Genomic DNA, 15315 nt, shown 5'->3' on the forward strand with positions numbered 1-15315 from the left:
GTCAAAGTCTCGTGGCCCTTTATCAGAATCCAGAGTTTTAAGAAGATTGGAGAAACTTAATTTTTCGCCCAAAAATGAAAAAAAACAAAAGGGGTAACACTGTCGTTTTTTTTTTCTGGTCGAAATTTTGAATTTCGATATCTCAGCTCTGGAAGGGTCTAGAGCCTCCATTTTTGCACTCAGATCAAAGTCTCGTGGCCCTTTATCAGAATCCAGAGTTTTAAGAAGATTGGAGAAACTTAATTTTTCGCCCAAAAATGAAAAAAAACGAAAGGGGTAAGACTGTCGTTTTTTTTTTTTTCGGGTCGAAATTTTGAATTTCGATATCTCAGCTCTGGAAGGGTCTAGAGCCTCCATTTTTGCACTCAGGTCAAAGTCTCGTGGCCTTTATCAGAATCCAGAGTTTTAAGAAGATTGGAGAAACTTAATTTTTCACCCAAAAATGAAAAAAAAAACGAAAGGGGTAACACTGTCGTTTTTTTTTTCGGGTCGAAATTTTGAATTTCGATATCTCAGCTCTGGAAGGGTCTAGAGCCTCCATTTTTGCACTCAGGTCAAAGTCTCGTGGCCCTTTATCAGAATCCAGAGTTTTAAGAAGATTGGAGAAACTTAATTTTTCGCCCAAAAATGAAAAAAACAAAAGGGGTAACACTGTCGTTTTTTTTTTTCTGGTCGAAATTTTGAATTTCGATATCTCAGCTCTGGAAGGGTCTAGAGCCTCCATTTTTGCACTCAGGTCAAAGTCTCGTGGCCCTTTATCAGAATCCAGAGTTTTAAGAAGATTGGAGAAACTTAATTTTTCGCCCAAAAATGAAAAAAAACAAAAGGGGTAACACTGTCAAAATTTCGAAAATTTCGACCCGAAAAAAAAAAACGACAGTGTTACCCCTTTCTTTTTTTTTCATTTTTGGGCGAAAAATTAAGTTTCTCCAATCTTCTTAAAACTCTGGATTCTGATAAAGGGCCAAGAGACTTTGACCTGAGTGCAAAAATGGAGGCTCTAGACCCTTCCAGAGCTGAGATATCGAAATTCAAAATTTCGACCAGAAAAAAAAAACGACAGTGTTACCCCTTTTGTTTTTTTTTCATTTTTGGGCGAAAAATTAAGTTTCTCCAATCTTCTTAAAACTCTGGATTCTGATAAAGGGCCACGAGACTTTGACCTGAGTGCAAAAATGGAGGCTCTAGACCCTTCCAGAGCTGAGATATCGAAATTCAAAATTTCGACCAGAAAAAAAAAAACGACAGTGTTACCCCTTTCGTTTTTTTTCATTTTTGGGCGAAAAATTAAGTTTCTCCAATCTTCTTAAAACTCTGGATTCTGATAAAGGCCACGAGACTTTGACCTGAGTGCAAAAATGGAGGCTCTAGACCCTTCCAGAGCTGAGATATCGAAATTCAAAATTTCGACCAGAAAAAAAAAACGACAGTGTTACCCCTTTCGTTTTTTTTCATTTTTGGGCGAAAAATTAAGTTTCTCCAATCTTCTTAAAACTCTGGATTCTGATAAAGGGCCACGAGACTTTGACCTGAGTGCAAAAATGGAGGCTCTAGACCCTTCCAGAGCTGAGATATCGAAATTCAAAATTTCGACCCGAAAAAAAAACGACAGTGTTACCCCTTTCGTTTTTTTTTCATTTTTGGGCGAAAAATTAAGTTTCTCCAATCTTCTTAAAACTCTGGATTCTGATAAAGGGCCACGAGACTTTGACCTGAGTGCAAAAATGGAGGCTCTAAACCCTTCCAGAGCTGAGAAATCGAAATTCAAAATTTCGACCCGAAAAAAAAACGACAGTGTTACCCCTTTCGTTTTTTTTCATTTTTGGGCGAAAAATTAAGTTTCTCCAATCTTCTCAAAACTCTGAATTCTGATAAAGGGCCACGAGACTTTGACCTGAGTGCAAAAATGGAGGCTCTAGACCCTTCCAGAGCTGAGATATCGAAATTCAAAATTTCGACCCGAAAAAAAAAACGACAGTGTTACCCCTTTTGTTTTTTTTCATTTTTGGGCTAAAAATTAAGTTTCTCCAATCTTCTCAAAACTCTGGATTCTGATAAAGGGCCACGAGACTTTGACCTGAGTGCAAAAATGGAGGCTCTAGACCCTTCCAGAGCTGAGATATCGAAATTCAAAATTTCGACCCGAAAAAAAAAAACGACAGTGTTACCCCTTTTGTTTTTTTTCATTTTTGGGCGAAAAATTAAGTTTCTCCAATCTTCTTAAAACTCTGGATTCTGATAAAGGGCCACGAGACTTTGACCTGAGTGCAAAAATGGAGGCTCTAGACCCTTCCAGAGCTGAGATATCGAAATTCAAAATTTCGACCAGAAAAAAAAAACGACAGTGTTACCCCTTTCGTTTTTTTTCATTTTTGGGCGAAAAATTAAGTTTCTCCAATCTTCTTAAAACTCTGGATTCTGATAAAGGGCCACGAGACTTTGACCTGAGTGCAAAAATGGAGGCTCTAGACCCTTCCAGAGCTGAGATATCGAAATTCAAAATTTCGACCCGAAAAAAAAAACGACAGTGTTACCCCTTTCGTTTTTTTTCATTTTTGGGCGAAAAATTAAGTTTCTCCAATCTTCTTAAAACTCTGGATTCTGATAAAGGGCCACGAGACTTTGACCTGAGTGCAAAAATGGAGGCTCTAGACCCTTCCAGAGCTGAGAAATCGAAATTCAAAATTTCGACCCGAAAAAAAAACGACAGTGTTACCCCTTTCGTTTTTTTTCATTTTTGGGCGAAAAATTAAGTTTCTCCAATCTTCTCAAAACTCTGGATTCTAATAAAGGGCCACGAGACTTTGACCTGAGTGCAAAAATGGAGGCTCTAGACCCTTCCAGAGCTGAGATATCGAAATTTAAAATTTCGACCCGAAAAAAAAAACGACAGTGTTACCCCTTTTGTTTTTTTTCATTTTTGGGCGAAAAATTAAGTTTCTCCAATCTTCTTAAAACTCTGGATTCTGATAAAGGGCCACGAGACTTTGACGTGAGTGCAAAAATGGAGGCTCTAGACCCTTCCAGAGCTGAGAAATCGAAATTCAAAATTTCGACCCGAAAAAAAAACGACAGTGTTACACCTTTCGTTTTTTTTCATTTTTGGGCGAAAAAGTAAGTTTCTCCAATCTTCTCAAAACTCTGGATTCTGATAAAGGGCCACGAGACTTTGACCTGAGTGCAAAAATGGAGGCTCTAGACCCTTCCAGAGCTGAGATATCGAAATTCAAACTTTCGACCCGAAAAAAAAAAACGACAGTGTTACCCCTTTTGTTTTTTTTCATTTTTGGGCGAAAAATTAAGTTTCTCCAATCTTCTTAAAACTCTAGATTCTGATAAAGGGCCACGAGACTTTGACCTGAGTGCAAAAATGGAGGCTCTAGACCCTTCCAGAGCTGAGATATCGAAATTCAAAATTTCGACCAGAAAAAAAAAACGACAGTGTTACCCCTTTTGTTTTTTTTCATTTTTGGGCGAAAAATTAAGTTTCTCCAATCTTCTTAAAACTCTGGATTCTGATAGAGGCCACGAAACTTTGACCTGAGCGCAAAAATGGAGGCTCTAGACCCTTCCAGAGCTGAGATATCGAAATTCAAAATTTCGACCCGAAAAAAAAAACGACAGTGTTACCCCTTTCGTTTTTTTTTCATTTTTGGGCGAAAAATTAAGTTTCTCCAATCTTCTTAAAACTCTGGATTCTGATAAAGGGCCACGAGACTTTGACCTGAGTGCAAAAATGGAGGCTCTAGACCCTTCCAGAGCTGAGATATCAAAATTCAAAATTTCGACCCGAAAAAAAAAAACGACAGTGTTACCCCTTTCGGTTTTTTTTCATTTTTGGGTGAAAAATTAAGTTTCTCCATTCTTCTTAAAACTCTGGATTCTGATAAAGGGCCACGAGACTTTGACCTGAGTGCAAAAATGGAGGCTCTAGACCCTTCCAGAGCTGAGATATCGAAATTCAAAATTTCGACCCGAAAAAAAAAACGACAGTGTTACCCCTTTCGTTTTTTTTTTCATTTTTGGGTGAAAAATTAAGTTTCTCCAATCTTCTTAAAACTCTGGATTCTGATAAAGGGCCACGAGACTTTGACCTGAGTGCAAAAATGGAGGCTCTAGACCCTTCCAGAGCTGAGATATCGAAATTCAAAATTTCGACCCGAAAAAAAAAAACGACAGTGTTACCCCTTTCGTTTTTTTTTTCATTTTTGGGTGAAAAATTAAGTTTCTCCAATCTTCTTAAAACTCTGGATTCTGATAAAGGGCCACGAGACTTTGACCTGAGTGCAAAAATGGAGGCTCTAGACCCTTCCAGAGCTGAGATATCGAAATTCAAAATTTCGACCCGAAAAAAAATCGACAGTGTTACCCCTTTCGCTTTTTTTTTTCATTTTTGGGTGAAAAATTAAGTTTCTCCAATCTACTTAAAACTCTGGATTCTGATAAAGGGCCACGCGACTTTGACCTGAGTGCAAAAATTGAGGCTCTAGACCCTTCCAGAGCTGAGATATCGAAATTCAAAATTTCGACCCGAAAAAAAACGATAGTGTTACCCCTTTCGTTTTTTTTTTTTTTTTCATTTTTGGGCGAAAAATTAAGTTTCTCCAATCTTCTTAAAACTCTGGATTCTGATAGAGGGCCACGAGACTTTGACCTGAGTGCAAAAATGGAGGCTCTAGACCCTTCCAGAGCTGAGATATCGAAATTCAAAATTTCGACCCGAAAAAAAAAACGACAGTGTTACCCCTTTCGTTTTTTTTTTTCATTTTTGGGTGAAAAATTAAGTTTCTCCAATCTTCTTAAAACTCTGGATTCTGATAAAGGGCCACGAGACTTTGACCTGAGTGCAAAAATGGAGGCTCTAGACCCTTCCAGAGCTGAGATATCGAAATTCAAAATTTCGACCCGAAAAAAAAAAACGACAGTGTTACCCCTTTCGTTTTTTTTTCATTTTTGGGTGAAAAATTAAGTTTCTCCAATCTTCTTAAAACTCTGGATTCTGATAAAGGGCCACGAGACTTTGACCTGAGTGCAAAAATGGAGGCTCTAGACCCTTCCAGAGCTGAGATATCGAAATTCAAAATTTCGACCCGAAAAAAAAAACGACAGTGTTACCCCTTTCGTTTTTTTTTTTTCATTTTTGGGTGAAAAATTAAGTTTCTCCAATCTACTTAAAACTCTGGATTCTGATAAAGGGCCACGTGACTTTGACCTGAGTGCAAAAATTGAGGCTCTAGACCCTTCCAGAGCTGAGATATCGAAATTCAAAATTTCGACCCGAAAAAAAACGACAGTGTTACCCCTTTCGTTTTTTTTTTTTTCATTTTTGGGCGAAAAATTAAGTTTCTCCAATCTTCTCAAAACTCTGGATTCTGATAAAGGGCCACGAGACTTTGACCTGAGTGCAAAAATGGAGGCTCTAGACCCTTCCAGAGCTGAGATATCGAAATTCAAAATTTCGACCCGAAAAAAAAAACGACAGTGTTACCCCTTTCGTTTTTTTTTTTTTTCATTTTTGGGTGAAAAATTAAGTTTCTCCAATCTACTTAAAACTCTGGATTCTGATAAAGGGCCACGCGACTTTGACCTGAGTACAAAAATTGAGGCTCTAGACCCTTCCAGAGTTGAGATATCGAAATTCAAAATTTCGACCCGAAAAAAAACGACAGTGTTACCCCTTTCGTTTTTTTTTTTTCATTTTTGGGCGAAAAATTAAGTTTCTCCAATCTTCTTAAAACTCTGGATTCTGATAGAGGGCCACGAGACTTTGACTTGAGTGCAAAAATGGAGGCTCTAGACCCTTCCAGAGCTGAGATATCGAAATTCAAAATTTCGACCCGAAAAAAAAAACGACAGTGTTACCCCTTTCGTTTTTTTTTTTTTCATTTTTGGGTGAAAAATTAAGTTTCTCCAATCTACTTAAAACTCTGGATTCTGATAAAGGGCCACGCGACTTTGACCTGAGTGCAAAAATTGAGGCTCTAGACCCTTCCAGAGCTGAGATATCGAAATTCAAAATTTCGACCCGAAAAAAAACGACAGTGTTACCCCTTTCGTTTTTTTTTTTTTCATTTTTGGGCGAAAAATTAAGTTTCTCCAATCTTCTTAAAACTCTGGATTCTGATAGAGGGCCACGAGACTTTGACTTGAGTGCAAAAATGGAGGCTCTAGACCCTTCCAGAGCTGAGATATCGAAATTCAAAATTTCGACCCGAAAAAAAACAACAGTGTTACCCCTTTCGTTTTTTTTTTTTCATTTTTGGGTGAAAAATTAAGTTTCTCCAATCTTCTTAAAACTCTGGATTCTGATAAAGGGCCACGAAACTTTGACCTGAGCGCAAAAATGGAGGCTCTAGACCCTTCCAGAGCTGAGATATCGAAATTCAAAATTTCGACCCGAAAAAAAAAAACCACAGTGTTACCCCTTTCGTTTTTTTTCATTTTTGGGCGAAAAATTAAGTTTCTCCAATCTTCTTAAAACTCTGGATTCTGATAAAGGGCCACGAGACTTTGACCTGAGTGCAAAAATGGAGGCTCTAGACCCTTCCAGAGCTGAGATATCGAAATTCAAAATTTCGACCCGAAAAAAAAAAACGACAGTGTTACCAGTGTTTTTTGAGTGCAAAAATGGAAAAAAACGAAAGGGGTAACACTGTTTTTTGTTGTTCTAAATACATTGTAATATTGATATAATTAAGATGACGTATGCCTGTTTTGAGATAACATGGACTACAGTGTCATTGCTACACTTTATGTTCACAGATAGAAAAATGCCCTCTGCAAATGAGGGGCCAGACCACCCTTCTGAAGGAAGCTCAGAACTGTATTTGTGGATTTCACAAGGTAACTTTTAAACAATTAGCCTAGTTTAAGTTGCATAACTAGATAGACGTGTTTGCAATATCAATGTGTCTTTATATCTAAAATTAGGCATTTTAAGGAGTGTATAATATCATTTGTCTGATATATCTTAATGCATGTATCACAGGTTAATCCACCAGTCACAGTGTACGCATCACAGCGCACCCCTGCCCAAAGCACACCCTCCATCAGTGATGTCTCACATCCTGCAAAGAAAGCCAAACTGACATTGTCAATGGTAAGCAGACCTTTCTGCAGGTATCACTGCAGACATTGAAACATCTCAACATTTTCCTATAGTGTTGCACGTTTTGCTATCACTGACTATGACAAAACTTTTCAGTTTGAAAAGTCAAGGTTTTAAAAATAAATTTTTTAAAAATGGATTCAATTAAGAAGGTTAGAGGAGCTGCTTTAATGACTGCACTCCTATCTATAATGAATTGTTAGACCAAAATAGCTTTATTTTTTAGATGTTACTGATTTGGATGTATGTTGCATTTTTTGCTATGTTTATTTTTTTTCTTTTAGATCAGAAGTTGAGTGGGCCTGCGAAAGGCACAGCACAGTGGCTTACCTCAGTAGGCAATGAGGTAGGTCAGGTGCTGATGAGTGTCCTGACTGCGAATGAAGGGGCTGGGTGCTGATCCTCCCACTATCCTGTATGTGGACTGTGACTGTTGCAAGGAAGTGGGAGAGACTAAACTGAAGAGGCGGTTCTGCAGCTGGCCCAATGTCATTGTCCGCCTAGACATTTGGCATTTTATGCGACGTCTGGCAGGAGGGTGCACCACTGATGCCCACCAGTTGTACCCTACTTTTATGTCTAGGTTGTCATCCTGTATTTTTGAGTGGCACGCAGGGGATCTCACTCTGCTGAGAAGGGCCAAGAGGGAGCAACTCACCCAACAGGGCTGGCCTGCAATGACGGTGGCAGAGCTTGACCGTCATATAAGCAAAGATGAGTGCCCAACACTGCAGGAGGAGAACACGAGGAGAGGAAACCACTATCCGTCTCCTTGATACGCTCATCAGAGAGCTCATGGGTGGCAAGGGGAATGATGCCCTTGGTGTTCCTCTCCTTGACAGTGTGAGGAAGGATGGAACACATCTGGCGTGTCCAGAGACGGCACGTCACCTGTATCCGGGACCCTCCAGATGTGCCACTCTACACAGAAACAGGAACCATAAACAAGGGTGGGATGGTTCTAAAAACGTACCAGTGTGCCAGAGGGTCCACATCCCTGGAATCATTTCACTGCCACCTAAACAGATTTATTCCAGGTTTGTCTTGACAGAATATACCACATCTTGTAACTAATTCCTGTTGATTTAGATATTTACAGTTAACAGATAATATTTTCTCTTTTGAAGTTTCTCAAAACAATGTTTGGGTTTCTATTTCCTTTTCTAGGGAACCGCACAAACAGCCTGAACTTCCAGATTTACCTCCTGGAAGGTTTATTACGCTGGAATCAGGACCGGGCTGCAGCTGCTGTTGCAGGTGGAAGTTCAACCCTGCGTACTTACACAGGGGAGCTGGTTTACTCTGTCAATGAGAACCCCAATAAGTTGTATGGAAGGAAATTAATCCCTAGCTTCACTCCACCTGCAGTATACACAGGTAAATATATTTTGATGAATGCAGTTCACAATGTTTTTGGTAAAATTACAAGGCTTCTGGACAAAAATAAAGTAATTTTTGACAAATCAGAGAAAAAGAACAGTACCAGCATTTTTGGACACTGGATTCTTTATCCTAGGTGTCAGGGCAGAAAATAAAATTCTTAATAGAATAAAGAAACAATCACTAAGGAGCAGTGGTTACAAAATATAAGAAAATAACGCTTGTGTGCCTGTGTGATTCATTCATTTTGCTCTTTTGGTTGGCTCTGCTCTGTTTTTTATCTTTCAGCCATATTTAATTTTAAAGTATTATACTGTGCACTTTTTTATCTTGTATTTTTATTATTATTATGAAAACAATATTATGTAAAATACAAAAATGTGTGGGTATGTATGAGGATGTATACTTACACAATAACACATATGGAAATATTATATTCGTTTTAAACTTATTTTTATGTTTGTGTTCTTATTTTCCATATGGTGAATTCAGTACTTTTCCACATTTTTCTAATATTCATATAGTTAATAAATTTGTTTCTCTATGAATACTGGTGTGTTGTATTTATTTGTTTTATTGCATCTAATGAAATTCAGTGTCAAGTTGCTGTTCCTTTTCACTCTCAATGAAATAGTATATTAATATAGCCTAGTGTGAATGCAGTAATAAGGGGGTTATTTTGCCCATATAGGAAATCATTAACTTAATAAATCTTAGTATTATGGATGAAATTTTATAATGAATTCAAATGGTTTACTCTAAAAAGAAAAAATAAACTCAGAAATAAAACGACCGCTAAAAATCCACACACACTACTTTCTAAATCAAACTTAGAACCGAAACAATCGGAAAAAGAAATTGTATGTGACGTGTGGATTCGAACCTATGACTTCTTGAATTTCTCTTCCCCCCCTTAAACTTACCATAATGACCTATTGGTTTTCATTAAACCGAGAAAAATGGGATTTTGTTTTCTTGACGATCACTGAGAAATGGTCTATTTTTTTAAATGCAAAATTATTATTTTCAAGGTGAAAAGGACTCATTTGCCTCGATCCACGCCGAAAAAAAACGTCTAAATGTCACGTTTTTAATGAAGCAGCCTAAATGGTCCACTTTGGAAAACGTGTAGGCTAGATGTCACGGTTTAACTGATTGTGATAGTTTAAACTCAAAACCATAAATAGGGCTATACTGCCCTCTTGTGTCAAATTATATTTCCAGATTTATTTTTCCAACAAATAAAACCAAACCTGCAATAAAAACCCATCCAAAACACTCTTGAACTCAAAAGACTCAGTGGCGATAAAGCGTTGGGCTTTAATCAAGGAGACCTGAGTTCAAATCCCATTCTTGCTTACGTTAAATTGTTGTGATTATATCAAACAAAGTGGCAAAAACAAAATTTCTCCAACCCGGTATCACGACAAGACGTGAATTAATCACGCTGGTCCACTTTGGAAAATGTGCATTTCTGTAATGGTTTCTGTTGTTTTTTTCAGCAGGGATAATAGAACATTTCTCAGTGATCGTAAATAAAACAAAATTCCATTTTTCTTGGTTTAATGAAAACCAATAGGTCGTTATGGCAGAGGCGATTGCGTGTAGAATAGGTCAACATGGGTATCTCTCCACTGGAGCGTGTTAAGGCAAACGTGTAAGTTTCACATTTGAGGGGGTTAAACCGTGACATCTACACGTTTTCCAAAGTGGACCATTTAGGCTTCTTCATTAAAAACGTGACATTTAGACTTTTTTTTCTGCGTGGATCGAGGCAAATTAATCCTTTTCACCTTGAAAATAATAAATGTTTTTTGCATTTTAAATAATAGACCATTTCTCAGTGATCGTTAATAAAACAAAATCCCATTTTTCTCGGTTTAATGAAAACCAATAGGTCGTTATGATAAGTTTAAGTTTCAGTTTAGTGTAAGTTTCACGTTTGAAGGGGTTAAACCGTGACATCTACACGTCTTGTCGTGATACCAGGTTGGAGAAATGTTGTTTTGGCCACTTTGTTTGATATAATCACAACAATTTAACGTAAGCAAGAATGGGATTTGAACTCAGGTCTTCTTGATTAAAGCCCAATGCTTTATCAACTGAGCCACTGAGTCTGTTGAGTTCAAAGGTGTATTGGATGGGTTTTTATTGCGGGTTTGGTTTTATTTGTTGGAAAAATTAATCTAGAAATATAATTTGACACAAGAAGGCAGTATAGCCCTATTTATGGTTTTGTTCACCGACCTGAGCTTTGATGAGGGAACGGCGCCAGTAAATTAGATAACTCTTCTTGCCCCTCATCGGCCTCGTATCGTTCTTCATGACTCCTTATTTGACTTTTTAAAAAGTGTCTAATGAAGGCACAAACAACAATTGCAGTCAAGCCCTAAAGCTGTAAGTTAACCGATTGCTCTTTCAGGCACTCTCTCTCTCCTCTGGTGCGCAATCTAAACTCAAGCGTACTGTGTAACCGTAACCATAGTAAATTTGATCTGCTTGAACGTCTTTAATACATTATTCCCAAGGATAGATTAAAATACCGGCTAATTTTTAAAAAAAATAAATACAAAATTATTACAATTTAATAATAATGATCAATATATATATATATATATATTTATTTATTTATTTATTCATTTATTTATTTGAGATCCGGGGCTATAAAAAAACATCCGGGGCTGAAGCCCCGAACGCCCATGTCTAACGACGCGCCTGATGCTAATATAGAGAGTCTAATGGACGTTTTGTGATGTTGTTCTTGTTCTGTTGGTTTGTGTGACTCAGTGCCTCTGAAGAGCATCTCAGTGGAGGTCCGTGTTCAGGATCATGTCTCCACAGTCTCCTCCACTCTGCTGTATGTGAATGAGGAAGAGCGCCACCTGGAGGCCTTGTTCATTGGCTGATGCTGCTGTCTGCCACTTCAGTGCCAAGATCGGAGAGCAGGAGATTGTGGCAGAGGTGCAAGACAGAGAATCCCTGAGTCCAAATATAAGTCTGTAGGAAGTGTGTATTGGCGTATCATTTTTACTGTGTGCACCACGTAACAACACTGAGGATTTTGGAAACTATCATACTGAATGTATTTAGAGGATCAATCTATCCACGTCTTTAGAAATGAGGCCCCTGGTATGTGCATTAATTAAGTCCATAGAATCATGTTGAGTTTAAGTTTTTGACCATGTCTGTCTACTATAGGACACTCTGCTGTTACTGTTGAAGTAGCATCATATAGGACTTCAATATACATCTACAGTCAGCGCTGTAACAACATGCATCTGAACTACTGGTTAGATGTCCAAGTGCCTGGGATGTACAGAATTACAGTGGGTTGCCTGAAACATTCTGAATCATCAGAGCTAAGGATATGAGGACATCTTGCTGACGTGCGTACATATATATATTTTTACTTTAAGTTCACATAAACTTTTCCCTCCGCTGCAGCTGTCATTCTCCATTCAGCGTCATCATATCATAATACTTTTGCGCAATGAAAGATTATCAATAGCCTTTTTTATTCTCATCGATCATATATTGCTGCCTCATTAAACAGCTGTGCTATATATTTTAAAAATGTCCTAATTTTATTAGACTAAGACTACATATATATATATATATATATATATATATATATATATACACACACACTCACCTAAAGGATTATTAGGAACACCATACTAATACTGTGTTTGACCCCCTTTCGCCTTCAGAACTGCCTTAATTCTACGTGGCATTGATTCAACAGCATTCTTTAGAAATGTTGGCCCATATTGATAGGATAGCATCTTGCAGTTGATGGAGATTTGTGGGATGAACATCCAGGACACGAAGCTCCCGTTCCACCACATCCCAAAGATGCTCTATTGGGTTGAGATCTGGTGACTGTGGGGCCATTTTAGTACAGTGAACTCATTGACATGTTCAAGAAACCAATTTGAAATGATTCGAGCTTTGTGACATGGTGCATTATCCTGCTCGAAGTAGCCATCAGAGGATGTGTACATGGTGGCCATAAAGGGATGGACATGGTCAGAAACAATGCTCAGGTAGGCCGTGGCATTTAAACGATGCCCAATTGGCACTAAGAGGCCTAAAGTGTGCCAAGAAAACATCCCGCACACCATTACACCACCACCAGCAGCCTGCACAGTGGTAACAAGGCATGATGGATCCATGTTCTCATTCTGTTTACGCCAAATTGACTCTACCATCTGAATGTCTCAACAGAAATCGAGACTCGTCAGACCAGGCAACATGTTTCCAGTCTTCAACTGTCCAATTTTGGTGAGCTCTTGCAAATTGTAGTCTCTTTTTCCTATTTGTAGTGGAGATGAGTGGTACCCGGTGGGGTCTTCTCCTGTTGTAGCCCATCCGCCTCAAGGTTGTGCGCATTGTGGCTTCACAAATGCTTTGCTGCATACCTCGGTTGTAACGAGTGGTTATTTCAGTCAAAGTTGCTCTTCTATCAGCTTGAATCAGTCGGCCCATTCTCCTCTGACCTCTAGCATCATCAAGGCATTTTCGCCCACAGGACTGCCACATACTGGATGTTTTTCCCTTTTCACTCCATTCTTTATAAACCCTAGAAATGGCTGTTGTGAGAATCCCAGTAACTGAGCAGATTGTGAAATACTCAGACCGGCCCGTCTGGCACCAACAACCATGCCACGCTCAAAATTGCTTAAATCACCTTTCTTTCCTATTCTGACATTCAGTTTGGAGTTCAGGAGATTGTCTTGACCAGGACCACACCACTAAATACATTGAAGCAACTGCCATGTGATTGGTTGATTAGATAATTACATTAATGAGAAATTAAAAACAACAGGTGTTCCTAATAATCCTTTAGGTGAGTGTTTATGAAACAAATGTTTATAAATGTTATATTTACATAAATAATATCAGTTTAATTGTTATTAGGCAGTCAGATGTAAGTCGTCTGCTGTTGTTCAGGATGTTCAGAGCTCTTCTGAATGACTGAGATCCCGTCCATGTCCAGCTCCACTGAATGAACACTGAAGGAATTAATGCCCTGTCAAAACAACAGCAGGACCAACACTATTGAGAAAATACATTTTACTTTCACCATTTCTGTTTTTACTAGGACACTAAAACCAGTTTAAATTGCACATCATTCTGAGAGAAGTGCTTCTAAACATATCAGTTTAGAAAGGGTTAAAACAACCATTCCCCTTGACATGTTCTCATTCTGTAGTGGTTGAACCAGTTTCTCAGGCTCACCTGTATGTTTGTGAGAATCTCGGTCACTGGTGTCTTCTGCTGAGGCTCACGGGTGAGTAAGAACAGGAATCCTCCTCCTCCTGCTCCTGCCAGACTCTGTCCTAAACTCAGCGGCCGAAGAGCGTTCATCATGGATCTCACTGCCGCCGGCTCACAGCCTGGAGCCATCAGCTTCTTCTGCTGCCAGTATGTGTCCATACACTCCCCCAACCTGAGGAGAGATCCTGAGAGAAAGAGATCAAAGCCTCCATCTGGATCTGGTGTGTGTGTGTGTGTGTGTGTGTGTGTGTGTGTGTGTGTGTCTCACCCTCTCTGCAGGCTTCAGCACACTCCTCTGCATTGGTCACCAGCTGCTCTGCGTTCCGTACGATGGAGGGTAAACGCGCATACCAGCTCCGCACCACGTCCTACACACACACGCAGAGATCCAGTGACACACTACACCGCGTTCATGAAGTCTGAGCGTCACCATCAGCCGCTCGTACCTGCAGAAGGTTCCGTGCTAAACGCGTCTTTCCAGTGTAAACCAGAAGAAGATGCTGCTGCAGGACAGACAGGAAGTGTTGAGGAAGAGAGAGCTGTTCTACTTCCACTCTCAGCGGTAACTGAGCGGCAGATCCAGCCAGCTTCACTCCTCCAAACAGCCCGCCGACCTGATCCTGCCATCCACCACCTAAAACAGCAGCACATATACAGTACTAAATGCCTTCAAATTCAGCCTGTTAATCAAATTCAAAAGTTAATCAAAGTTATCCTAAGACAAGAATGGGTATTGTTCAAAAATTTAACGTATAAATTTGATGAAAGGTTTTGATCCACTTCAAATGTTGACTGCTGTAGATTATAGGTAGCCTACTTTCTGCTTTTCTGTCTTCAGAAAAAAGGATCTTGCATTGTGTCTTGCCATTCAGGTCCTCTAGTGTCTATCTGACTATAAACGGGTGCCATGTGACAGTGTTATATGAGTGTAAATTAAATAATGTGCATTAAAAACAGCATTGGAAACCTATTTTTACTTTGCCTTCATATTATTGTTACTGTTCAAATTCACGTGATTTGAGATGCGTTGGAAGTTGTGACATTTTAGTTGATTAATTTTTCATTTGATGCATCCATCTACTTTGTCGGATACTGTTAGTAAACAAATGTTACTATTGAAAGTGTACATTTAAGAGAGTTCATTTTCGAAAAGCTCACACCATCAAAAGTGGCCGCAGTTGCAGAAACACCCAAATTTGGTGAATATAAAAACCATACAAGGCTGACATTTAAAACAGTACTTGTTTTTGGACTTGCTCAAGTTACAAAAACAAAAAAAAACAAATCAAATGGTCAGTAAGAAAGATACGGACGGATATGCACAGGTAGATCATTTTAAGTGTAGCATACAGAGCAGTTTGTCTATAACTTAAATATTTGTAAATCACCGTTTTTAAAGGTAAATGTCTTTTTGAACCCGTTTATCAGATTATTATTAAATGTATAATCCTGTAGGGGGCGGTAATTCAACATCCACGTGCCGTTCATACAGTGAAGAAAAAGACAAACAACAGCATCAGAATGGACTTTGATATAAGCCTGCTTCC

General features: G+C 38.8%; 1 protein-coding gene across 1 annotated transcript; it reads right to left on the minus strand.

The window, feature by feature from the left end:
• Nucleotides 1–11480: 11480 nt before the first annotated feature.
• Nucleotides 11481–14636, minus strand: LOC120477777 (L-fucose kinase). The gene is made up of 5 exons (XM_039669593.2): nucleotides 14586–14636; nucleotides 14215–14427; nucleotides 14037–14136; nucleotides 13730–13953; nucleotides 11481–13520 (listed from the first exon to the last, which is right to left on the minus strand). Exons 1-5 carry the CDS (start codon nucleotides 14634–14636, stop codon nucleotides 13413–13415), a joined length of 696 nt encoding a protein of 231 aa, XP_039525527.2. The 3' UTR covers nucleotides 11481–13412.
• Nucleotides 14637–15315: the final 679 nt, after the last annotated feature.

The sequence above is a fragment of the Pimephales promelas genome, chromosome 25 (assembly GCF_988280905.1).
Source record: "Pimephales promelas chromosome 25, fPimPro1.hap1.1, whole genome shotgun sequence".
NCBI lineage: Eukaryota > Metazoa > Chordata > Actinopteri > Cypriniformes > Leuciscidae > Pimephales > Pimephales promelas.

Bases quoted from the DNA above. Each gene is read 5' to 3' on its own strand.
- LOC120477777 (XM_039669593.2), bottom strand. From the start codon at position 14,636: ATGGCAAGACACAATGCAAGATCCTTTTTTCTGAAGACAGAAAAGCAG. The intron at 14,428-14,585 runs GTAGGCTACCTA...GAAGGCATTTAG, and splicing joins TGAAGACAGAAAAGCAGAAA to TACTGTATATGTGCTGCTGT. The intron at 14,137-14,214 runs GTACGAGCGGCT...GTGTGTGTGTAG, and splicing joins TAGCACGGAACCTTCTGCAG to GACGTGGTGCGGAGCTGGTA.